Genomic DNA, 25,425 nt, shown 5'->3' with positions numbered 1-25,425 from the left:
AATTGTTTAACTTTTTAGCACCTCTGTTTTCCATCTGTAAAATGGGATCACAGTTTATACCTCATAGGGTTGCTCTTAGAATGGAAGGAGAAGATGTGCAGAGCACATGCCTGGTGTACTGGGAGAGGTCAACCTATGGTTGATGATATCAATAGCCTCCTTGTCATGTAAACTGGAGTGCAGGACCTGTGCTGGGAGGAGTCAGGTTCGGTTAATGAGTGGGGGCCTTTAGCAGCCAAGCTAGGCCTGCATTGACTCCTGTGGTAGGCAGTGGGTTTCAGTATTAGTCTTATTAACCTATGTAGGCTGCATGGGTATGAGGTAAAGTCAGTGATTTTAGTATTCAGAGGTCTCACCATGCTGCCCCTCTCTTCTGTTTCACAGCAATATACAACTTCCAGGGGAATGGAGCCCCCCAGCTCTCCCTGCAGATTGGTGACGTGGTACGAATACAGGAGACCTGTGGAGGTGAGTCACTGGCTCAAGTGACCTATGGATGCCAGGCCCCCTGGCTGATGGTTTTGGGACATCTGCAGTGCATACCTAGCACCTCCAGCCCTCTCTTGGAACATGGAACTTTGTGTAGTCTGTTATGCATTTTGATAATATTAGCAATTAAAATTTACTGAAAATAATGTTTTGTTATTTTAGGAATTTATGCTTAGTAGCAGAGGTCTTACTTGAGAGGTTTGATGTTTGTTGTGCTATCCATTTACCACAGCCATAGGGCTATTCGGCCTGTGACATCCACCTTCTTTCTTAGTATAAATACTAATAATATTATAAAGGGAATCCGTGCTATTGGGATTAGGATTTTGAAGAGTTCAGTAAATTATATCTTTGATTCCAAAAGGTTTGCTATGTACAGCTGTGTGGTGTGGCACCACACCTGGTCCTGGGAGCAGTGCTCATACCCTCTATCAAGCTGGGATCCTAGTCTTGGGCAAAGGGGCATCTCTTTCTTCCCACAGAAGTGCCATCTTCTTTTGAAGCCAAATGTCTATTGGACTGTGTTCAATGGTGATGGTGGTGATAGGGGAGCTTTTTAAATTTTGCACAAAAGCTAATGGCCTTGGACCCATAAATCAGGGAATTATAAATTCCCTGTATATCACCTATGTCACTGATAAAATTGATATTGGGAGCATGGCTTGGGTGTACGAGCCAAGTGAATTTGCCAGTGTTTTGGCCACAATCAGGCAGGCTCTTCCAGTTCTCACTGGCAGAGCAGCACCATTCTCCCCCTCTCTGCGCCTACCTCTACCCTGCTGTGTGGAGAGCATATATCGTTCCTGTAGCTGGGCAGGGCAAGAAGCAAGAAAGAAGTGAAAGAAGTGAGTGGGATGAGCCCCCAGGTCCCCCCCTCCCTCTCAGCTAATCTCTCAGATTAGAGAGTTCTTGTGCTGAGACAGGAGAGAGGGGTGGACAGGAAGCAGGCCTGCTGCTATGAAGGAGGCCCCCTCCAGGGGAAATAGCCAGCCAGAGGAAGGGAAGTTGCCTACAGAACTCGCCGTGTTTGGATTCTTACTACATACTGGGGCACTATGCTAACTTCCTTATAGCATGCTAGTCTGGTCACTCCTCAAGGCAACCCACAGGACAGGTTTTATCCCCAGTGTCAGACCAACTATGTGTAACTTCCAAGGCAATTCTGGAGATTGGCACACACATACATGCACACACACACACAGACATGCTCACACATACATACATATATACACACATACACAAGCAGATGCGCACACACATGCAAACACAAACACACACAAGCATGTTCACATATATACACATATACAAACACATGTCTACAAGCAGACACACACACACACATGCATGCAAACCAAAAAACAAACAAGCACTAGAGCTTTTGTGAGGAGGAATGTATTTGATATCTGTTATCTCAAAACAGCTTTCAAGGAGTCATCATGGTAGAAAGGAGAACATTGTTCACCTCCCTTACATTTATCTTATCCTTTAGTATTATTGTTATTCTGGGTTGTACATGAGGTAAAACAATGCACTTTTTAATGTCCAGGCCTCTAAAAATCCCAGTCTGGCCCTATGTAAGCCTTTTACACACAGAGTGAATGAGGCTGGGGCAGGAAGGAAGGAATATGATTCCAAACACCCAGGCCCCTTGCCTCAGTGCAACCCATCTTTTATAAATCCTGTTATACCCAGTGGAAAATAAGCAAACTGTAAGTATCTAACAAGGGCAAGGAGTGAAAATTTCAGCACGACCGCTCTCCTTAGTGTCTCTTTTGTGCTACCGAACGCTAATCCTTAGAAACATGAGGCCTCATGTGTGCAAGGGAGGAATCAAGACTCAGGGAAGAGAAATGACTCCCTAAGGGTCACACAGGGAGCATAGCTCTGTATCCTTCCTTATGCATGCAAGCCCGGGCTCTTTCTTCCACCCTGTGCCTACCAAGCTTGTGCCTACTGTCGGTGACGATTTGTTGTGTTCCACATTTTGAGATTCAGACAAATATATTCCTCTTCTTTTCATGAGATTTTCCTGGAGAAAGAGCTTCCAGGCAGTAAACTGACCACACAGGTTGCCTAGTCAGAACCTTCTGTTACTTTCACCTGGCATGGTGTCTGACCTTCAGAAAGGTCTGACCTTCAGGCCACACTTGTTGACTTGAGCCACTTTCATTTGTCTTTGGGGTTAATGTCCTTGTTACTAACTTCTTTGGTTCTGGTTTTCTATTTTTGATTCTATTTTATTAGTTTTATTTTAATGTATCCTTGTAATAAGTGGCCACAATGCCTTTCTAGAAAGAGCTGGGTGTACTAATTTAGTGAGTGAGCACCAATTCATGAATACTTTGAAAATACATATTCAATGTTCAGAAGTCTGTTAACATGAGTCTATTTATCTGAAGCATTTGTATGCAAAACAGCAGGAGTTATCATGCCTACACCTATATGTATATGGAGTTTTTTTTTTTTTTTTTTTTTTTTTTTTAAAGATTTTATTTATTTATTTGAGAGAGTGAGAGAGCATAAGCGGGGAGAAGGTTAGAGGGAGAAGCAGACTTCCCGTGGAGCAGGAAGCCCGATGTGGGACTCGATCCCGGGACTCCGGGATCATGACCTGAGCCGAAGGCAGTTGCTTAACCAACTGCCTTCGGCTATGGACCCTAAGTTTTCCCTGAGGGCCTTGGATGGCTACCGGCTCTGAGACCAGGCTGGGTATTGTCTGTTTTGCAGAAGAGGAGTTCTGCCTATGATCCTGATTGAAAACCTGCTACCATCAAATATAAAAAAGTGAAAACCACAGTGTTGGTAAAAAATGAGTCAGGATGGTGTAATAAAAAGAACTTGGGTGTGCCCATGAAACCCTTTTGCAGAAACGTACTTGAAAAATGAAATCCAGCCAATTGAGACGTGAATCAAAATTTAAAAATACAGGAATTAAAAAGCTGTGATGAAAGAAAATAGTGGTGAGCATTGAGTCTAAATGAATCAATTTATAAAGACTGATACTAAAAGTCACATAAACAATGAATTTTGGAACACTGAAAAGAAATAAAGTAAAATAAAATTTTAAAAGTCACAATGTTTATGACTACCAAAAAAATGTCATTGTCAGGAAAGTGGATAATATTTTAAAAGAACATGTAAAATCGAGAAGTGAGGAGTAGGAAGGAATAGATTAACTTCATGATACAATTATAACAAAGAGTTGGTCAATATCAATTAGAAATAAGATACTATAATTAAAAAATCATAATCACTTCAATTTTTTAATGCTTTTCATAGTTATTTTTATTTTAAAGGAGTTTTTAGGAAATCTTTGTAAAGAAGAAACATGTATTTATCTTATTTTGAAGTTTTTATTTAAATTACAGTTAACATACACACAATATTAGTTTTAGGTATACAATATAGTGATTCAACATTTCCGTAAAAAACCCCATGCTCTTTGCAAAAAGTACATTCCTTAATCCCCATCACCTATTTTACCCATCCCTTCATCCACCTCCTCTCCCGTAACTATCAATTTTTCTCCATAGTTCAGAGTCTGTTTCTTGGTTTGTATCTGTTTCTTTCTTTTTTCCTTTTGCTCATTTGTTTTGTTTCATAAATTCCACACATGAGTGAAATCATATGGTATTTGTCTTTCTGTCACTGACTTATTTCACTTAACATTATGCTCTCTAGTTCCATTCATATCTTTGCAAATGGCATGATTTCATTCTTTTTATGGCAGATCTTCTTTGTCCATTCATTTGTTGCTGGACACTTGCACTGTTTCCATAATTTGGCTATTGTAGGCAATGCTGCTGTAAACATCAGGGTGCTTGCATCCCATTGAATTAGTATTTTTGTATTCTTGGGTAAATACCTAGTAGTGTAATTGCTGAATCGTAGGGTAGCTCTATTTTTAACTTTTTGAGGAACCTCCATACCCTTCTCAAGTGTGGCTATACCAGTCTGTGTTCCCCGCAGCAGTGCATGATGGCTCCCCTAAGAAGAATTATTTAATGACCTGAGACAAAGGCAGATGCTTAACTGACTGAGCCACCCAGGCACCACCAATAGTTTTTATTTATTTATTTATTTATTTTTATATTTTATTTATTTGCCAGAGAGAAATCACAACTAGGCAGAGAGGCAGGCAGAGAGAGAGGAGGAAGCAGGCTCCCCGCGGAGCAGAGAGCCTGATGCGGGGCTCGATCCCAGGAACCTGGGATCATGATCTGAGCCGAAGGCAGAGGCTCTAACCCACTGAGCCACCCAGGTGCCCCCACCAAGAGTTTTTAAATCCTCCCCCAAACTAACAAACTAAAAAAGGAGTGGAAAGACCATGAACTTTTGAATCAGAAATTTGTTCTCTGGTCCTATATCCACTAGCTGGGTAGGTGGCCTTCAGTTTTCTCACCTGTGAAATGTGTTAATGTTGCCTGTTCTTGGGCTTGTTATGAGGATAGTGTGAGAAAGTAGAGAAACTATCTAGCACCATGCCTAACTCTTCAGTGCTCTGTGTTGGCTAATTCCATCCCTCCCCCCATTATTTAAAGTTACATGGATATTGGCAGGTATATATCTTTACAGAATGGCCCAGAGAACCTGAAAGCTTGCTCTTTAATTGCCTGGAATGGGTGAGGCTAGCCCTTCCTTGCCTATACTAAATTTACTCAGCTGGATGAATGAGGAAGACAAAAACCTGACCTAGAACCTTAGACATGAATGTATTTCCTGTCACTGGAGCTCATTTTGGTTAACTTTTTATTATAAAGATAATATTTTATTGTGTTGAAAACTCAAATTGTTCAGTAGGATACCTGTTGTTACTAAGCCTTAGATATTCTAATGCTTATTTTTTGGTCCGTAGTACATCTCTCAGGCTGCCTCTTTTACCCCAGAGTCTGCATAAACATCCTATGTTCTGATTTTAGATGTGGAAAATACATATGTTTCTTGGGCAGTTAGAATTCCTTATGGGCGGATAAACATAAAAAAGTCGTGTGATTTTTCTTCAGTCACTTCCTTCAGTCCCACTTGGTTGACATCTTTCCTGATATTTAATTACATTTCAAAAGAAGACTTTATTCCTATAACCAGTTTAATGCCTCCATTCCTTCTCTAGTTTAAACAAGGTTGGGGGTGGATAGGAGTTCAGGGTGCTTTCTTTCCAATTCTCTGTCTTTCCTGATCAAATAAGCCTGAATATCAGCCAGTGCCCTGCATGAATAGTTGTGTAGCTGGGGAATGAGAGGCCAGGTGTCCCTAGGAGTAAATCTCCTGGACTGCACCCCCATGCTTGGATTTGGCTTGGGGGTGGGGAAGCTACACCAAGTGTTCCTAAGGCAGCAACTACCACCTCCAAAGACCCCTCTGTCTCTTTGTCTCTCCCTGACTCTCTTTCTCTTCTAAGTGCATAGACTGTGGTAGGGAATGGTCTTTTTGGGTAGCCCTGCTTGTTTAGACTCTGCTTTATAAGCTCTTCAGAGGGAATGTCTGCTCCACTTTCAATTATTTCCTTCCTTTCTAGAATGACAGGGAAATTTCCATTCCACCTGCTGATATATACACTTGTCTGGGTCATGGGGGCCTACTATTAATAGGAAGTGAATGGGTTCCCAAGGTTCTCAAGGAGCTTTTGAATGGTGTTTACTAGTAAAATGAAACAAAGGGAAGGTGTGAGGGAGGAGGCTGACATTAGAAGCTTTTGCTTTTTAAGGTAAGGCATAGCTTTTGTTGTTTCCTAGAAATGGGTCCACACTGTACATACCATTCTGAGACTTGCTTTTCTCACTTAAAAATATCTGGAGATCCTTCCAAGTTTTAAATGCATTACCTTGTTCTTTGTTCAGCTGCAAAGAACTCTGCAAGGAGAGTTTTGGATCTACCGCTTGCTGAGTAAGGTATACCCAGAGCCATGCAGTATATTCTCAGGCAACAACTCTATGGAGAGTGATCTTAGTTCTTTGCTTTCAGGGTAAAAGGGTATCATTATGGGCACTTGACAGGGTGTCTTATTAAAGTGCTACTTTGCAGGGAGATGGCCCTTGTTTTGTTCTGCTTTAGAGATAGGTCATGTGAAAGTGAAGTTTTCTTCTCTTCTGAATGAGGATGAGGCCAAATCACCAATAAGCTCCGTTTGTTAAATTTGAAGCATGTTTCATTTACTTTGTTGTTATGGAAATGTGTTGAAATGACTGAAAAAAATCACTGAAAAAAGCAATGGTATTCAAAATCTGTGGGTTCTGGAAATAGGATAGAAAATATGCCCAACTGGGGCACCTGGGTGGCTCAGTGGGCTAAGCCTCTGCCTTTGGCTCGGGTCATGATCTCAAAGTGCTGGGATCAAGCCCCACATCAGGCTCTCTGATCAGCAGGAGCCTGCTTCTCCCTCTCTCTCTGCCTGCCGCTCTGCCTACTTGTGATCTCTCTGTCAAATAAATACATAAAATCTTAAAAAAAAATCAATCATCATCATCATCATCATCAACAACAAGCAGAGAAAGTTGGGGGAGTGGGAGAGGGAGAAGGCCTCCCACAGAGTAGGAAGCCCAATGTGGGGTCAATCCCAGGACCCTGGGATCATGATCTGAACCGAAGGCAGAACCTTAATGACTGAGCCACCCAGGAACTCCTGATTATTGATTTTTAAAAGAAAGAATGATATTTACTGAACTTTGAACACTTATCATATGCCAGGTACTGGGAAAATTCTGAATTCCTTATCTAACTTCAGCCTCATGAGACAAACACCGTTATTATTCCCACCTTACAGATAAGAAAACTGAGGTTCAGAGAAGTAAAATGACTTGTCTAAGATTACACAGATAGTAAGTTGTAGATCTCTACTCAAATCAAGGATTTGATTCCAGAGATCATACTCTTAACCACTAGCTTCTGTTTGATCTTGATATCATTAGATACTTCAATTATGCAGGAAAGTAAAATACATTCAGGCAATGACCAGTCAATAAACAAATAATAACACTTTTTTTAAGAAGTAAAAATTTTAAATGCAGTTGAAAACCTCGTTTTATCCCTCTTCTGTTCTAGTCTTGTCTTTTTGTCCATAGTGTAGGTAACACTTATCCTAAATTGGTATGTTTTCTTTCTGTCCAAAGCTTTATGCCTTTACTTCATAATCATGTTTAAAAAACAGTTTCTGCAACACCCTGTGGGTTAAATGTTATTTCCCTCATTTTATAAATGTAAACACCGAGGCTTTAGTGACATGACAAAAAATTACGCTGCCTATAGACCATGGATTTTTTTCCCCTAATGTCCTGGGATATTTTTAATCTCTCTTCAACTTTCTCCTTACCCTCCACAACTGCTGACTAGAGAATTTAGGTACATTTCATTTTGGTATTTGAGATGTGGGAAGGGAGGAAGATTTGAGAAATTAGTACTTCACAATTGTCCAGAAGAATGGTGAACATTGTCCTTTTCTCATCTTCCCCCAAGATACATTTTGTGAGCTTTCTATTAAAAACAGAAGTGCTGGGGCGCCTGGGTGGCTCAGTGGTTTAAGCCTCTGCCTTCGGCTCAGGTCATGATCTCAGGGTCCTGGGATCGAGCCCCGCATCGGGCTCTCTGCTCGGTGGGGAGCCTGTTTCTCCCTCTCTCTCTGTCTGCTTCTCTGCCTACCTGTGACCTCTCTCTCTGTCAAATAAATAAATAAAATATTAAAAAAAAAAACAACAGAAGTGCTTATCTCTGGATGGGGTTGCTATTATTTAACTGGAAAGGGTGTTTAGCCTGGGGACAAGTCCTGAGATATGGCAAGTGCTATGTTACACAGCCTGCTTTTGATCATGGTGTTCATTGTCATGGATTTTACTCTGGATGCCAGCTTTTGTTATCTGCCTGGTCAGGTCTTGGAGTATAGCCAGATATAGGTGACAGGCGAAAAGATTAAGGAGCTGATAACGGGGAGTCATGGACGTCAATGACCTAGCAGAGGTGGAGATGTCAGAAAAAGTCCTAAAGACAGCCCTGATGCAGTTGAGGCTATTATAATCACCTTGCAAGTGAAGGTGGTAATGAGCTCTTCTCATGAAGGATCGCAGGGGATTATTCTGAAGTACTTAGCCCAGTACCATGTACATAATAGGTGAACTATCAGTGGTGGTTGAACTTGAATCTTGAAACCAGTATGCTGGAGTAATAGTCAATGGATTCCTTCCTTGCTGAGGAGCGAGCTGAAGTTCTGATAATCAGAAAAGCTACAAGGTGTGCATAAGTAACTGAGACTCAAGGGTCTAAGCAGGCAATGACCCTGGACCAGGGAGTCAAGGGACCCTGACGAGGCTCTTGTCATGGAGATGTGGAATTGAGCATGAGCTTTGGGTAGCTACTGTTGGCCCCTTGATTGTTTTTCTTTTCTCCGGTAGATTCTGATGGCCTTAGCCGTCAAGCAACTAAGAGACCCTTGTCTGTATTTGTACTCCAAGAGAAATTTTTCTGTATATGTGCTCATCACACAAGGGCTAATGTGGTAGAACAGCATTGAGGGCTGGCTTTGAAGCTATTCCGATTTGCCCTTGAATCCTGGCTGTGTGATTTGGCCTACTACGTCAACTGACTTGAATCTCAACTTCTTCATCTATGAATTGTGAATGATAATACTTAGCTCACAGTATTGATATGAGGACTAAATGAGGAAATGAATGTATAACACTTAGCATACAGCTTTGCATACATTAGGTATCAATAAATGGTAGCTAGCAATATTCCAAAGATGTTTTTATATCTAGTTGGTGGCATGGGGTTGAACTGCAAACAAAGGAGTTGTTATACTGCAGTGTTGTGGAGTGTCATCTCTGTGGGGTTATGGTTGGATTTAAATCTTAGTTATATCACCCACTAGCTGTGTGACCACAAGCAAGTTGCTTGATCATTCTGTGCCTATTTTCATTCACAGAACTGAGGCAATAATAATATCTACTTTAGAGGATTGCTGTGAAAATTAATTTATAATTTGAAAGAAACAAAATAAAAACTTTACTAAAATTCTTAACATGCAGCAAGCACTCAGAAAGGAAAAGTGCTATTGTTAATGGTTAATTATTACCAGCAGTTATGAACAAATTATTAGAGGAGTGTAAACAGAATGCAATGCTTCTTGAAGTTTCCAGCACTGGAAGTATTCAGCTGGAAAGTAGCTTAGTAAGTTCATGGGGATTCAGATATTGGGGGAAGGAAATACTAGGCAACCACCATGCTTCTTCCTCCATCAGACAGGAAACACAGTATGATGGCTGCTTACATTCAAATCCTGAGGCTGTCACTTACTAGCTGTGTAACCCTGGGTAGGTTACTTAAGTTCTCTCTGCCTCAGGTAGGCCACTCTTACAAAATGGGATAATTACAGTTCCTGCTTCCTGGTTTATGCAAGGATTAAAAGACTTCATATATGATGATGCCTGGAACAGTACTTTATTCCAAATCTGAGATTCTTTCTCTCTGACCTCCATTCCTTTCTTTGTTTTTTGTTTTCTTGTTTTTTTTTTGTTGTTGTTGTTTTATTGTTGTTGTTTTGCCTTTTCTCTCCTTCCTTTTCCTCTTCTCTCCTACTTCTCTTTCTGTTTCTCAAAATAGGAGCCACTGTAACTGTGTTGCTTTAGAATTTTCTTTAGGACCTAGCCTTCAAGCTGGCTCATGATTATGAAGGGTGACTTCTCATTTTAACTTGTTTGTTTGGGGGCTTGCATGTATGTCTGTTGAGAACATATTTCAACAACAATCTGTCAGCCCAGTAATGAGGGTTTGCTAATGAGGCTCCCAACAGACGCTTTTTATTTACAAAGATGACAAATGCCGCTACTTGGCTGTGCTTGAATCATTCCAAAGGCCAGTGGACTCATTATAGTCATCAATACTTGCTACATGAGGCTCATTTTGTTCAAAGACTCTGTATAATTTGGACTTCTGTTAATTGAATCATTTTTGATGTTCTTGCAAAGGGAAGAATATTTTAAAATTCCTATCCTTTTACCCATCCCTAAATTTGTCTGTTTTGTAATGACTAACTTTTGCAAATCACATATTAGACCCCATTTGCTGCTGTTAGAACTATGGGTATTATTTTAGGATGTTTCACGAACTCTCTAAGCCTTTCTATGTCTCTAAGGCAGAGGTTGAAACATGCACATGAGTATAGGACCCAGTCAAGTAATGGAAATAAGTGAAGGACTGGATAGAGGCTGGTGAGTTGGAGGCACCTCCCATCTAATGGGACCAGATGGTCTTCACCGTCAGCCGACTGTGGCCGTGGAGAAGCACTGGCCACCATCCCTGGGCCTCCCATATTTTCAGAAGGAGGAAATTTGCATTGTTATGTGAAATCCCTGTCCTTTTAAATGCTTTTTGGAGATGTTGACAATGAATCCAACAGATTGTTGAAGCCTGAGGGCTTCCAGACTTATATCTGTACCTAAGGTCTAAAGCACTTCGCAGTAGTTTCTTTGGTAGTTAAAAACAAACAGAACAACAACAACAAAAAAACCCAGCAATAAACTTGTAGGAACAGATAAGAGACCTGTTTGTTTATTTTCTCTTTGCAGATTGGTATAGGGGATATCTCCTAAAGCACAAAATGTTACAGGTAAGGCCAATCTGTTTCTATTTGAAACAATGTTGGATGTCTTTACATGAGACTGCAATCCCTTTGGGCAATTATATCCACTATAGCTCCCCAGCACATTTGTCTCATTTCTTCTTCCTTGAGTCCTGTGCTTTCCCACCTCTACATGTTGGCACTTGTGCCTCAACTCCCTTCCCCTTAAGGCTGACCTCCGGAGCTCTCTTTTCCCTCCAACTTTTCCTGATATGCCAATTATATATGATTTCTCCCTTCTTTGAGTCCCCATGGAAATGTGCATGTTTTATTTGAAATTTTTCTTCTGCTGCCTTTCTCTAGAGTTGTTTGGGAGCACTTAACAGTTCCTCACTTCACAGAGTGAAGTCCAGCCTCTGTCCTCAGGGAGTTCACCTGTTCCAACTCCATATTACACCATTTTCTCCATGAGAGCAGCCACCTGTTTTATGGTCTTACGGCTCATCATGTCTAGTGCAGAAACAGATGCCTCCAATGTACACCCTGGTTCATTTATGAAGGAAGTTTCGAGTAATTGATAAGCTTCTCTTATTAACGGAGCCAAGCTTTGGGGGCAAGGGAATAAGACGCTTGTTCCTTCCTCCCTGACATGATGATTGGGAGGCATGATCCTACTCTGGTCTCCAAAGAACAATAAAATAAACACTGGGAAAATAGGTCTTCTATCAAAGTAGCCCATATGCAACCAAAGATGCTGTTGCTTTAAGACCTGATGTTCTAGCTGTTTGTGACTATGAAGGGTGACTGCTTTCCTGGAATTGGGCAGAACAGGGGAGAGACAGAGCACTTTGTCTCACCTAGAGTGAGTCTTTTATGTGCTCCTGTCTTGTCATTTGGTAGGATGGGTGTCCACAATGGGCCTGGAGCATCCTTGAGAATCTAGGGCTATTATGGGATCTGGGACAGCCAACCGGTGGAGAACTGGTGAGAAGTAGAAATAAGAGAATGAATTATTCCTGTAATATTTGAGAGTTTTACCAGTCAATGGTTTTTGGGAAAAACCATGAAGGTCTGGGGTCAGTTATTGCTGTAAGGATATGTCATTTTATTTTATTTTATCTTATTTTATTCCCAACAGGGCATTTTCCCGAAATCCTTTATCCACATCAAGGAAGTGACAGTGGAGAAAAGAAGGTATTTGTCATTCTTCACCAGGCTTGACCCTCCCACAGCTCACAGATGTCTCTGTCTTGTCTGCTTTGAAAGCCTGACTTGGAAGATGTGAATCAGCTCATCCCCCTTCTCCATGCCCACATGTATTTGCTTGTCTCCTTTTCCTCATGCAATAGGAGATCTAATCCACATTGATAATCTGTTCAGATCTGATTCTGAGGGGGTATTAGGAAGTCTGAAGAATCAAACTTTTCACCCGCAGCTGCCTTTGAACTATATTAAAGTCGATTAATCCTGAGTAATGAGCTCGAAGGGCCCACCCCAGTGAAGGAGGACATTAAAAAGGAAGTTCCTTGCATTTGCATAATGTAATTGGTGTGGCTATTGGAGGCGGTTTAGTCTCCTGCCAGCAAGGCCCCTCTCAGCAGCTGCAACTTAATGCAAATTTGCCAGCATTTTATCTTGTTAGCACCTGGGTATCAATTTCACACAATTTTGTCTCCCACCTTAAATAGGAATATCGAGAACATCATTCCTGCAGAAATTCCTCTGGCACAAGAAGTGACAACAACCCTTTGGGAATGGGGCAGCATCTGGAAACAGCTCTACGTGGTGAGGCCCCGCACCCTGCTCCCTGGGATGGAAGCTTCCTGCCGTCTTTGCTTTGGTTCAGATTTGGAATTTGGCTGTGAGCAGGGCAGGCCAAGGTAGCTCTTGCGACATAGTAGAACAAATATTATGAATACATGGAGGTCCAGAGAGGTTAGGTAACTTTCTCAAAGCCACACCTCGAGCTTGTGAGCCAGCCATAACACACAGGGGTCTGATGTGATCCTTCGGTTTTAAAACAAGTTCAAAAATTTTTGTTAAAAAATAAAACTTCCTGTCATGAAACTCCACATTATAATAAACCCTGGGGATTTTGATTTGGTAGTCTGCTGACAATACCTAGAGAAATACCGTTCTCATATATTAATTAACTAATGCTATTGTCCTTAGATCCATGAAGAAGTTTGGCCCTGGAAAAACAAAGAGCACATTTTGTATGTGTTTTCCCTGTATGGAAGCAAATCTAATTTTAAATCCTCCTTTGATGCTTCTAAAGCTCCTAATGAAAGCAGTTAGCTAAGAAAATCATTAAGCTGAGAGTGAAAATATCAACCAAAGCGTACTGCATCTCTGTTAGAGCACCGCGCACACCTGCTGGTGTACACATGGTATTTGTAGACTTAACTTTTATGGTCATAAATGTCAATTCCTATGTGGATACTACATAATATATGGGAACTGGCACATCCTACTCTATAAGTTTCTCAAAAGTTGTAGGAAAGTTTAGGGGAAAGTTCACTTGAAGCTCAAGTGGTTTTATTATTCATTGCCACTCCCCCTTTTTAAACACTGCATACACCTACACCATGGAAGCTTGGTGTTTTCCCTTAAGAAATCTTTGTGGTTTTATTATTCATTGCCACTCCCCCTTTTTAAACACTGCATACACCTACACCATGGAAGCTTGGTGTTTTCCCTTAAGAAATCTTTGAATATCAAGTCCATTGTGCTTTTTACCCTTGTAAAGAGAACCTTAAACCTGTGGTATTCCAATATCACCTTGATGATTCTTGCCATGTCTGCATACCAGATGAATAACATTCACTTCATATATCAGTTGGCTCCCTTTTTAGTAAACTGAAGTAATTTATAGCATGCCATGTCATTCCAACAATTTCCAATCCTCCAACACTGAGATACTCTGTAACTCAATTCAATTCTACCACTGACTCCCCAGAGTCTGTTTAGGATTCTATAGGTTTAAGAACTCAAAACTACCAGATTGCCCTCACTTCATATGCCAGTTGCCAGTCTTGGGTCCCCAGGCTACCCAACTTCTGTCTAAACATAGTACAAAATCAGGGGTTCATCATTCCCCTCCACCTCCACCTCAGGTCTCCTAATTCTTTAGAACAACTCACAGAGCTCTACAAAGAGCTCTACTTATGGTTACTGTTTTACTATAAAGGCTACAATGCAGGGGTGCCTGAGTGGCTCAGTCAGTTAAATGTCTGCCTTTGGCTCAGGTCACCACAGGGGCTCTCTGCTTAGCGGGGAGTCTGCTTCTCCTTCTCCCTGTCCCTCCCCTCCTGCTCATGCTCTCTCTCTCTCAAATAAAGAGATAAAATCTTTTTTTTTTTTTTTAAAAAGTGTTTTTAAAAAAGACTGCAATGCAGGAACAGCCAAATGGAAGAGATACACAGGTAAGGGAACTAGGGTGGGTGAGCACAGAGCTTTCATGCCTTCTCTCAGCATGCCACTTTTCCTGCACGGAGATATGTTCATCATCTGGGAAGCTCCTTGAATCTTACTGGTTGAGAGTTTTTATCAAACTTTCATTACATAGGCATGAGTGATGAAATCTTTGGTCATTGGTGATTGAGCTCCTTGAAGGGGAAGGGTGAAGTGGGTGGGGCTGAAAGTTCCAACTTTCTAACCACATGGTAGGTTCCTCTGGCATCCTGTTCCCCATCCAGAAGCTGTGGAGGGGGCTGCCAAGAGTCATAAACTCAGGTATGGTCCAAAGGGGCTCGTTATGAATAAGAAAAGAGTCTCTTACCACTTAGGAAGTTCCAAGGGCTTTAGGAGCTCTGTGCCAAGAATGAGGGACAGAGAACAAATACATATTATTATTATTATTATATATTTATTTAATATTATATATGTTTAAAAATACTATATTATTATTGTTGTTGTTCATTATTATTCCACATGCTTTCCCAAATGGATAGACAAAAGTGCTTGGCATGATTAGAAAAACATTATTCAAATAAATACAATGAAAACAAGACAATGTTATTAAATGCTTGCTATAGTACCTGTCAAAAGCTCTGCACTCGAGACTTCTCTCTCCCTGTTAAAAAACGGAATTGAGAAATGTGAGAGAGGAGTTAAAGATGTATCACCACGAAACTGCACCTTTCTCCTTCCTTTCTACAGAAGGATGGAAGGAGAATCACCATATGGGTCTATGTTATTTAATGTTGGGTCTTTGTATCACCAAAAGCCATTCTGTCCCATAGGTTGTACATGTCACACATGGGGGAACACTGCCCTAGAAATAGGCCTTTATCACCAGAAAAATGGCCCTGGTTCCCAGCCCTAAAGGGCTTGAGCTCTGGGACCTGCATTATAGCAGCTTTCATGGCATTTCTGCTCAACAAGTATCTTTTCTGATGAGAGTCAGAGGTAACCCTTGCTTTAACCAAGACGTGATTGGGATTATTACTTTCATTTCTGGAAGTCTCTGTGGCCCAGCAGGAAGAATTATGTGAACAATGGAGACTACCGCCCAATCCCTTGGCAGTTGTGTAGGGGCCAGGAGAGATACTCTCACCACGGCCCCTGAACATGCTCGACTGACTTTGGCACAGTTTGCCACACAGATGCCTACACACCCTCTGCCCAGGTGACTGTGCCTTGTTTCCTGTCTTGTAGGCCAGCAAAAAGGAGCGGTTCATGCAGGTGCAGTCCATGATGTATGACCTGATGGAATGGCGGTCCCAGCTCCTCTCGGGAACTCTGCCCAAAGATGAGCTGAAGGAACTGAAGCAAAAAGTCACATCCAAAATCGACTATGGCAACAAGTAAGACTTTCTTTCCTCAGAAAAGATGCTCTCTTCTCCTACCTGCCTCCTTTCCTCCCTGTCTCCCTCCAGAGAAACTTGGTTTCATTTTTAGATGTGCATTTGCCACTTTCTATTTGAGAGAAGACTGTTACCAACGCGGGGCTTGTGTTCCTTTCTCATCACCCCTGTGGGACCTAGGGACATGCAAATGGAGGAAGGGCTTGCTTATGCAGTGGTTATTACTGGCTGAGAGATTTAGGACACTCATTTAACCTACTTCCGAGGGGCTGAGGTGCACTGTCATGCTGGTTCACTTTTGGCTTAGTTGTCATTTTATTCCTGCACTTAACAAAACTCTCCCTTATATCGCAGTGTGAGACTTAATGTCCCTTCCCCCAGCCTAAATTACCCAAGCCACGTGCCATCAACTAAACTCATGTGCATGGTTACAGAAGTGTTTCCTCAAAAGGGAAGAAGCAGAAAGTGTTTGGGGTTTGAATGCTTTGAAGAGAACATGAGAAAATTTTTTGAGACAGGAAAACCCACTGATAATAATAGTAGTGATAATAATATTACAAGTAACACTTAATCTGAGCTTATTATGTACCAAGCTTGATGTTACATGTTTCTTTTTTAATTCTTATAATAGCTTTATGGGGCAGGCAGTTTTATTGTCCACACTTGTTTCCAGATGAAGAAACTGAGGCCCTTATAGAGGTCAAGAAATTTGTCCAGAATCACATAGCTAATAATGGCAGAACCAGAATTTAGACTAAATCAATCTGACTCCAGAGTCCATAGGACTGCCACTATGCTACCTGGATGCATTTGAGAACTGTAAAGGCCACCCCTACCTCCTGCTTATTTGGATGACCTCTAAATCCTACTCATCTGCTCATTCATCCCAACAACAAACATGTACCAAACACTTATGATTGGTCTGATACCTTGCTGGCTGTTGAAGCTGTAGAAATAGAAGTTCCTGTCTGCTAAGGAACCACATTCTGGTTAGGAGTGATCTATAAGCAAACTGATGATATGTATTGTGTTAAGTTTGATGGCTTATGAAACAAGAGTACTCTCAATTTAACTTGGAGAAGGAAGTCAGGGAAGGCTTCCTGAAGGTGGTAACCCTGAGGGGAATTTTAAGTGAAAGATGAAGTATTAAGTGGGGTTAAGGAGGGAAAGGAAGGTAGGAGTGCATGAGAGTATGGCAGGTTTAGAAGACTGTGAAGTGCATCAGAATCCTGGGCCATAAGGCCCAAGGGGAAAGTAGAAAGAGCCCACTTAGTGGGACAAGAAGGAAATTTCCTAGCAACCAGGCTTTCTTGCCTATGTCATATGTACCAGGAAGAAGATCCATAGGCACTAGGAAAGTCAACGTGTCCAGCTTACAGTTGCTTCCCATGTCAGGAGCACAGTCCCTCCGCTTGTTCCCCGTCTGGCAGCTGGCAAGCATGTCCAAATCTGCTTATACTGCACGTGATCCCAAAGGTACAGGAAGGGTTTGCCACCCAGCTGCTGCCGCCACTGGTACGCTGATATTTTTAGCTGAGTACAGTCACAGCTGGGAGTGTGAGTATCAAGGGAGTTTTGTTGCTTTTCAGTAATGGCATCTGTGACCTTCAGATGTGATTTCTTCACAGGGATCCTAAGAAGAAAGGCCGAGGGTGGAAGAAATGATCACTGCTCATAGGAAGTCCTCTCTGATTTTCCTCTACTTACCCCTGCTGTGTTGGTGCCCTTGCAGGTCCCTTGTCCCCCCTGCAGTAATCACCTCATTACTGGCCTGTCTCCCCTGCTGTGATGGGAACTCTGTAAGACAGTGGCCATATAATCCATCTTTCTGTGTCGGGAATAAGGTCTGCCTATGGGAGGTGGTCAGTGAATGGTAGCTGGATGAGTACGTGAATGACGCTGATGGGAAAAAGAGGAGGAGAGAGTCCTGCCCAAGTCGGCTGTGCCTGTGCAGCATTGTCTGGGCCAGCCCTATGCTTTCAGTTTTAGTCACTTCCCCAAAGGGGAAAAGGCATTGTTGGAAATGGAGGCCCTGAACTAAGGGGCCCCTTACATCTTGCCTCCTTTACTTGATGACTTCCCTGCAAGGGAAGGAGATTTGGTCACCTTCATTTATCACTGGCTTGGTATGTTTGGAGCTCAGAGCTCTAACACAGGGTGGATGGCTTCCTGGGAGCCAGAAGGCCAGACCTCAGAGCGGAGTGTCAGGAGCTGTATGAGGGGCACGCCTCACACTGAGAGTCAGGGAATTTAATACTGGAGGATTGACCAGAATCAGGTTATTTCTCCCATCATTCACTTTGTTCCTTCATTCAGACATCAAACTTTTGTTGAGCACCTGCTAGGCCTTGAGGACACAGATATTTACAAAATATAGCTTCTATGTCAACACTAAAAAGCAAGCAAAGAAAACTAATAATAACTCACCGAGTGGTGACAATCTACCAGGCGCTGTTTTAAGCACTTTCCATACATTAATTCAGTTAAATCTCATGACAACTTGATAAGGTAGGTAAGTGCTATTATCACCCTGATTTCTCAGATGAGGGAACTGAGGATCGCAGAGTCATTAGGCCATTTTTGTCCCAGATGTCTGAAATTTATACCAAGTAGCTTGGTTCTAGAGTTCAAGTGCTTAACTAGTACTGCATGCTATTGCCTCTGAGGACAATGGTAGGTTAAGGTGAGAGAGAGAGAAGTGAACAGGGAACTGAGTAGAAGGCCACGCCTTTCCCAAGAGCAAGAGGCATGGAAAGAGAGTGGGGGAGGGAAGGAGGTGGCTGACACCTGCTGGAATCTAACAAGACTAGTGGCAATTATTAGGTAATTGAGAAGGAGAGAGGGGTGAGAGAGTGATAGAGAGAGAGAGAGAGAGAATGTAGGAGAAGCTCAGAGATTAACAGGAACATGGAGACGAAGACATATGGGGGCCGGAACCTTGAGGGCCTAAGTGCCAAATAAAGGAGTTTGAATTTGTCCAGAGGATGACCATGAGCCACAGAAGGAGCCATTTCTGTTTTCATTACCACTAAATTTTTTTTTGTTTTTGGAAATGCTTATGGTGCAGACTTCCCCAAACCCTTGTTTTGGGTTCACTTTATCGTTTTCCTGAACAGAAGAGAGCAGTGTGGGGCTACCTCTGAGGAAAAAATGTAAAAATCTCATTTCTCCAAAGTAAATGGTTTGCTGTTCAGTTGGGACACAGCCTCTCCTGACCCTGAGTTATGGGAATTCTGGCAGTCCTGGCCTGTGACTACTAAAGCTTCTAAAAATTCCACATGAGACTAGTAATGGGCTGGCTCCTTGGTCTCCAAGGAGTGAGGAATCCTCAAATGACTCTTCCAAATCCCAAGATAGCTGGACCCTAAAGAATGTTTTATTCATACATTTTAGAATCATAATCCACTCTGATAAATTTTGAAGAGAAAGAGCTAGAGAGATCTTGGCATTAAATTATGTATCAGCTATGCTCCATCTTTCCTGAGGTCATGCGAGTCTCTGTGCCACATTAGTTGAAAGCATTATCCTCCTTTAGCATCACCCGTTTGGCAGCATGGCCAGGCAACATTGTGAGTCCTATCTAGTTGGAAGTTAATTTCTTAATGAATGTGGGCAAAAGGTGAACCTTCTGTTTGCATTTAGATGAGACGAGAGATGTGCTTCTCTATCTGGTTCTCAAATAAGACATGGAAACTTAGTCTCCTTCATTTGTCCATGCTGCCCTTCCACAGTCAGTACTCAGGAATGGTGCCTAAGTAGGGTCACTGTCAGCCTTCTCAGTCTTCATCAGCCCACATTCCCCTATCTTCTTTGTACGGACAGCTGAGGTCCTCCGTCCCAACATCAAGTGCAAAAGCAGCTTCAAATCCAGGCCTCCGCAAACCTACCCTTGGTGCCCTAATCCAATACTGCTCCTAAGTGCCTCCCATGTAGTAAGTATACCAGAGAGGTTAAGAGTGCAGACCAGGGGCGCCTGGGTGGCTCAGTGGGTTAAGCCGCTGCCTTCGGCTCAGGTCATGATCTCAGGGTCCTGGGATTGAGTCCCACATCGGGCTCTCTGCTCGGCAGGGAGCCTGCTTCCCTCTCTCTCTCTCTCTGCCTGCCTCTCTGCCTACTTGTGATCTCTCTCTCGCTGTCAAATAAATAAATAAAATCTTTAAAAAAAAAAAAGAGTGCAGACCAGGATGTGATATTATTTTTGTAACTATCTATGCGACCTTGAGCAAATTAATTAGCCCCCATATCTTTGGCCTTTTCCCATTTATAAAATGGGGCTAGTAATAGTATGTAACGTACATTATATACATAAAACATTTAACATATGTGAGCTTACTGCAAGTGCTTTGTGTTTGCTGTTATTAAACATCATTGATGCCAATCAGAATGACAGATGCAGTTGAAACAAATCAATACCAAGCAGGGGAAAGCTTATGGCCTGGAAGTCAAAGAGCTAAAGAGCAAGCTATGGATAATAAGCAGTATATCTGAGATATCCCCCAACAACTATGTTCAAAATGTTGTTGAACACATTCTTCTGGTATATATGTGATATGATATGATATGATATTGTAAAACAACTTAAGATAAGGTACATGTCTCCTTTGACCCCTCTACCCATCTTGGTCCCAGGGTCCTACCCTTCCTCGCAGATACCCCTGTTGGTAGTATTGGTGGTTTGGTGCTTTTTGTCCAGACCCTTCTCCTCTTTCTTGTCATTCATGTGCATGCACCCCGATAATATATATGACTTTATTTATTTGTTTATATAAACCTAGTGTATGCATTTTTCCATACTTCATTTTTTCACTGAGATGTATCATTGAACATACTAAAGCTATATCATACTTGTTAAGCACTGCTACATGGAATTGCATTACAGGTCACAGTTTATTTCACTATTCTCCCTTTGACAGACATTGGGGTTTTGTTCAACAGTTTGCTGATGTAAGCAATGCTGTAACACACATCCTCATTCAAATGTGGATGTTTCTCTAGATTTAGTATTGCAGAAAATATACACTTTAAGAAAATTTAATATACACTGCCATAGTGCCACCCAAAGAGGCTGAACTGTACCAGTATGTCTCAGAGCTGTGCGCAAGGCTGTTGGTGTAGAGCTTTTCCGTGGAAGTCTGTAATTCTCAGAGACCAGCTGAACTTTCTGGTCATAAACTTCCCACCAACATCTTAAAGGCTTAAACTTCCCCAGATTTATCCTTACCCTCTGTTTTTGCTTTTCAGAATTCTTGAGCTTGATCTGATTGTCAGAGATGATGATGGAAATATCTTGGACCCCGATAATACAAGTGTCATCAGCTTGTTCCATGCACATGAAGAAGCAACTGATAAGATCACGGAGCGCATCAAGGAAGAAATGGTGAGCTTTGTAAAATAGGCTTTGGCAGTCATACAGCAGCCATGTAGCACATCATAAACTTCAAATAATAGGCTAATTAACCAGACTCCATATTATTCAAGGAGACATCTGTCCTATGACCTGAGATGATCAGTAACCACATGCATTTTATTGTGTTTTTGTACGTGGGTCTGTAATTCATTCTGCATCCATCCCACAGGTAGTTCAATGCAAGGCAAGTTTCCTGTTCTTATGGAGATTTTATATTCCAGAGAGGGGAAAAGAAGAAAGGCAATAAGAAGTAAATAAATAAATGGACAGATTAATTCCAGATGGTATTAAGTCTTTAAAAGGTAATAAGCTAGGGTTATATGAATCAGAGTGAACCAGGAGCTATTTTAAAAGGGACTATCAAGAAAGGCCTCTCTCAGAAAAGACATCTGAGTTGGCACTTGAATAATACGAAGTCACCAGGCCTGGGAAGATCTAGGGACAAAGTGTTGTAGGCAGAGGGAACAGTAAGTGAAAAGGCCCTGAAATAGGACTATGTTCTGAATGTTCCAGAAGGAGAAAGGCCAGTGTGGATGGGGCCTGATGAGCAGTAGGAAAGTGTAAGCGAGGATTTGGAGAGGTATGGAGCAGGAGCCAGCTTTCACAGGGCCTGCGGGGTCACGGAAAACAGTTAAAGTATTATCCCAAGTGTGGTGGAAAAGCAACAAAAGGTTTCGAGGAAACAAAAATTTTTCTCGAGGTTAACACAATCTGACTTATGATTTAAAAAATCATTTTAGCCACTGTGTATTATTTGCAAGCAACTTTAATTTTAGTTTTATTAAGATAATTTCACACAAAATTAATTCAGTCTACTGAATCTTACTAAAATATAGTGTTAAGTCAACTCTACCATAATCACAATATCAACAGTTGCGTCACCCTGAAAGTCTTTTTGAGTTCCCTCATTGTTGATCCCCTTTCCCAGTCTCCAGGCCTAGGCAATTCCTAATTTGTTTTCTGTGATTACACTTTTGCCTTTTCTAGAGTTTCATATAAATGAAATCATATGGTTTTTGTGTATGAGTTATTTTACTCAGCATGGTGTTTTTAGGTTCATGTTGTATATATATATATATATTTTTTTTTTTCTTTTGTATTGTTGAGTTGCTGTATCATCAACTAGTTGCCCATTGTTGGACTTGTGGGCTGTTTCCAACTAGGGACTATATAAATAATACTGCTATGAACATTTACAAACATATGTGCAGACACATATTTTCATTATTTCCAAGTAACACCTGACAATAGGGCTGTGGGATCCTATGATTCCTGTATGTTCAACATTTTAAGAGACTGCCATACTATTTCCTAAAAGGGCTGTACAACTTTGCCTTCCCATCAGCCATATATGAGAGTTCCATTAGCCCTGCATTCTTTCAACGCTTGCTAGGTCTTGCCATTCAACTTAAGCCATTGTAGTGGTTGTATCTTACTGTGGTTTTAATTTGCATATCTCTGAATGACTAGTAATGTTGAGTACCTATCTCTTCATGTGCTTACTGGCTATGCCATTTGCATCTTTTTTTTTTTTTTTTGTGAAGTGTCTGTTTAAATATTTTACCCATTTTAATTGGGTTAATTTTTTTTCATTGAGTTGTAGGAACTCTTTTATGTTCTAAATAAAATTGTATATTTGTATATTCTAAATATGGATTCCTTATAAGATATATGTTTCGTGAATATATTTTCCTAGTCTGTGCCTAACCTTTTCATTTTCTTTAATGCATTTTTTAAAAAGCAGAAGTTTTTAGTCTTGATGAAGTCCATTTAAACATTTTTTTTTCTTTTTATGGTTTGTGCTTTTTATGACACTAACTTTATGAGGAAGGCCAGGTCAAACAGTGGTATTTCCCAAAATGAGGAAATCAGGGCCCCAAGAGTCAGAGTGACTTGGCTCAGATCACAGAAACTTTTGCTGGTAGACCTGGATATAACGCAGAAATCTTCAGACTTGAATCCCAAGTGGTACTGGGCTGATTTTCTCCACCTTTCTCCTTTCTTCCCTCCAACTCTTAGTCAAAAGACCAGCCAGATTATGGAATGTATTCCCGGATCTCCTCATCCCCCACCCATAGCCTCTATGTCTTTGTGAGGAACTTTGTGTGCCGAATTGGGGAAGATGCTGAGCTCTTCATGTCTCTCTATGATCCCAACAAACAAACGGTCATAAGGTAGGTGTGTTCAATATTGTCTGCCTTGTCTATATATGAGAGGTTGGAATTAGCAGAGCACAGAGCATCTTTTTTTTTTTTTTTTATTCCCATCATCAGTTGTGGAGAAATTCCCACTTGGAAGAGAAATAGAGTCTGAAAATATGGAAGAAACATATTGTGGGATATGCGAGTCAGGTTGAAGTATTATTTACCAACAAATTTTTCCCATAGTGTGGTTATGGTTACATAGTAGGGTTTTGTAAATAGGTTTTTGATACAGGAAAACCATAAAAAAATGAGATTAATATAGCTAGTATTGGATAGACTAAAAATACCTATTCTTAAAATAGGAGGTGGGTAGGGGCGCCAGGGTGGCTCAGCCTAAGTGGCTGCCTTTGGCTCAGGTCATGATCCCAGGTCCTGGGATGGATCCCTCCATTGGGCTCCCTGCTCAGTGGGGAACCTGCTTCTCCCTCTCTCTCTGCCTCTCCCCATGCTTGTGCTCTCTCTCTTTCTCTGTTGGGCAAATAAATAAAATCTAAAAAAAAAAAAAAAAAAAGAAGTAAATGGTGAGAACTTCATTTCCTCCAGGGTGATATCAGGCTAAGAATGTGGGCTCTGAAAACTGTCTGAGTTCATATCCTGGCTGTGCCATTTACTCTTTCTTAACCTTGGGCAAGTTGCTCATCTTTCTAAGCCTGAGTTGCCCATTTGCAAAATGTTAGCACCACCCTCACAAGATCATTTTTTTCAGACTTTAATAAGAAAAAGCAGGTGAAGCACTGGGTTTGACACACGGTGCTCCAAGTGGCAGTGGCTATTATTATTACTACTTTAACAGAGTGCACTTGAGAATGGAGAAAGTAAGGGAACTTCTGGGTGCTTCAGCTTGAGGAAGCGAGAAAACCTTTTGAGAACGTCCAGGGAAAAGACTTTGTACACCTCCAGTCCTGACTACTGGGCTTCTGGCATCTGCTTGTGGTTTAGAACATCATTCCAGGTGGTGACCCTGCCAGTCTCCTCCAGTGGGGTTTTGGGCCAACATATGGCCGCATATTTGAAGTCCCATATCTGAAGTCCCAGTTGACATATTAGAATGCATCTGGAGTATAATCTCTCTGCCTTTATGGAGAAAGTGTTTTCTCCCTAGCTTGGCTGTTATGATGATTAAATGAGATCACATATTCTGCCTAGTGAATAGCAGTACTTTGGAAAATAATGGCTCTTCTGGAAACATTTGTGAAACATGGAGGGGTTTTCCATCTAAGAGGACTGAACTGAGGTCTGTGCATGATCTCATTTAATTCTCATTAGTCCTTGTCATTTGAGTGAGAAAATGAGGCCCAGAAAGTTCAAGTGACTGGTTCAAAGTCATATGTATTTATTAATGGGAGAGCTAATATTTCTAATCAGATCCATCTATCTGATTCCAAAGGCAAGATAATTCCCACTTTATTTTATGTTTTTTAAAGATTTATTTATTTTAGGGAGAGAGAGAGAGAGAGAGAAAGAGAGAGAGCATGAATGGGAAGAGTAGAGAGAGGAGGAGAGAGAATCTCAAGTGATTCTGAGCCTGATGCAGTGCTCAATCTCATGATTCTGAGATCATGACCTGAGCTGAAACCAAGAATTGGAAGCCTAACAGACTGGGCCACTCAGTTGCCCCTAGTTCCCACTTTAGTATGTATGTCACCAAGGAAAGGGTTGTATTGAATATCCTAAATAGTTCTCATCAGGGTTTCAGCACTGTCATGGTGGATAGCTACTCTTTATAGCAAATCTAAATCCCTACTATTAAACAGCCAGCCCAGTTCACCTGGCTGGGCTTCAGTGAACACTGCCAGTGAATGTTCCTGTCCCCTTTGAACACACCTGAAATGGTGTGTGTGCCCCTTGCCATTCCCTAACAGCTATCCCCAAGGTACCTGTGATAAAGATCCTAAAAGCACTCATTGGACCCTTCCTGCCTCTCAGAAAACATGATGCTTCATGATCGAATTGACAGGAGTGCCTGGCCTGCTG

At 41.5% G+C, this 25,425-nt stretch overlaps 1 protein-coding gene across 1 annotated transcript in view; it reads left to right on the top strand.

The window, feature by feature from the left end:
• Nucleotides 1–25,425, top strand: part of DOCK2 (dedicator of cytokinesis 2) — a 407,119-nt gene that overhangs the window by 21,353 nt on the left and 360,341 nt on the right. The window contains exons 2-8 of the mRNA XM_046000057.1: nt 385–468; nt 11,040–11,080; nt 12,171–12,226; nt 12,721–12,817; nt 15,692–15,840; nt 21,082–21,217; nt 23,267–23,421. Of these exons, the coding sequence (XP_045856013.1) occupies nt 385–468; nt 11,040–11,080; nt 12,171–12,226; nt 12,721–12,817; nt 15,692–15,840; nt 21,082–21,217; nt 23,267–23,421 (718 nt within the window). The remainder of the gene's footprint in view (nt 1–384; nt 469–11,039; nt 11,081–12,170; nt 12,227–12,720; nt 12,818–15,691; nt 15,841–21,081; nt 21,218–23,266; nt 23,422–25,425) is intronic.

The sequence above is a fragment of the Meles meles genome, chromosome 3 (genome assembly GCF_922984935.1).
Source record: "Meles meles chromosome 3, mMelMel3.1 paternal haplotype, whole genome shotgun sequence".
NCBI classification, from domain to species: domain Eukaryota; kingdom Metazoa; phylum Chordata; class Mammalia; order Carnivora; family Mustelidae; genus Meles; species Meles meles.
Note: the sequence above shows the minus strand (reverse complement) of the source record. Positions and strands in the feature narration are given on the sequence as shown.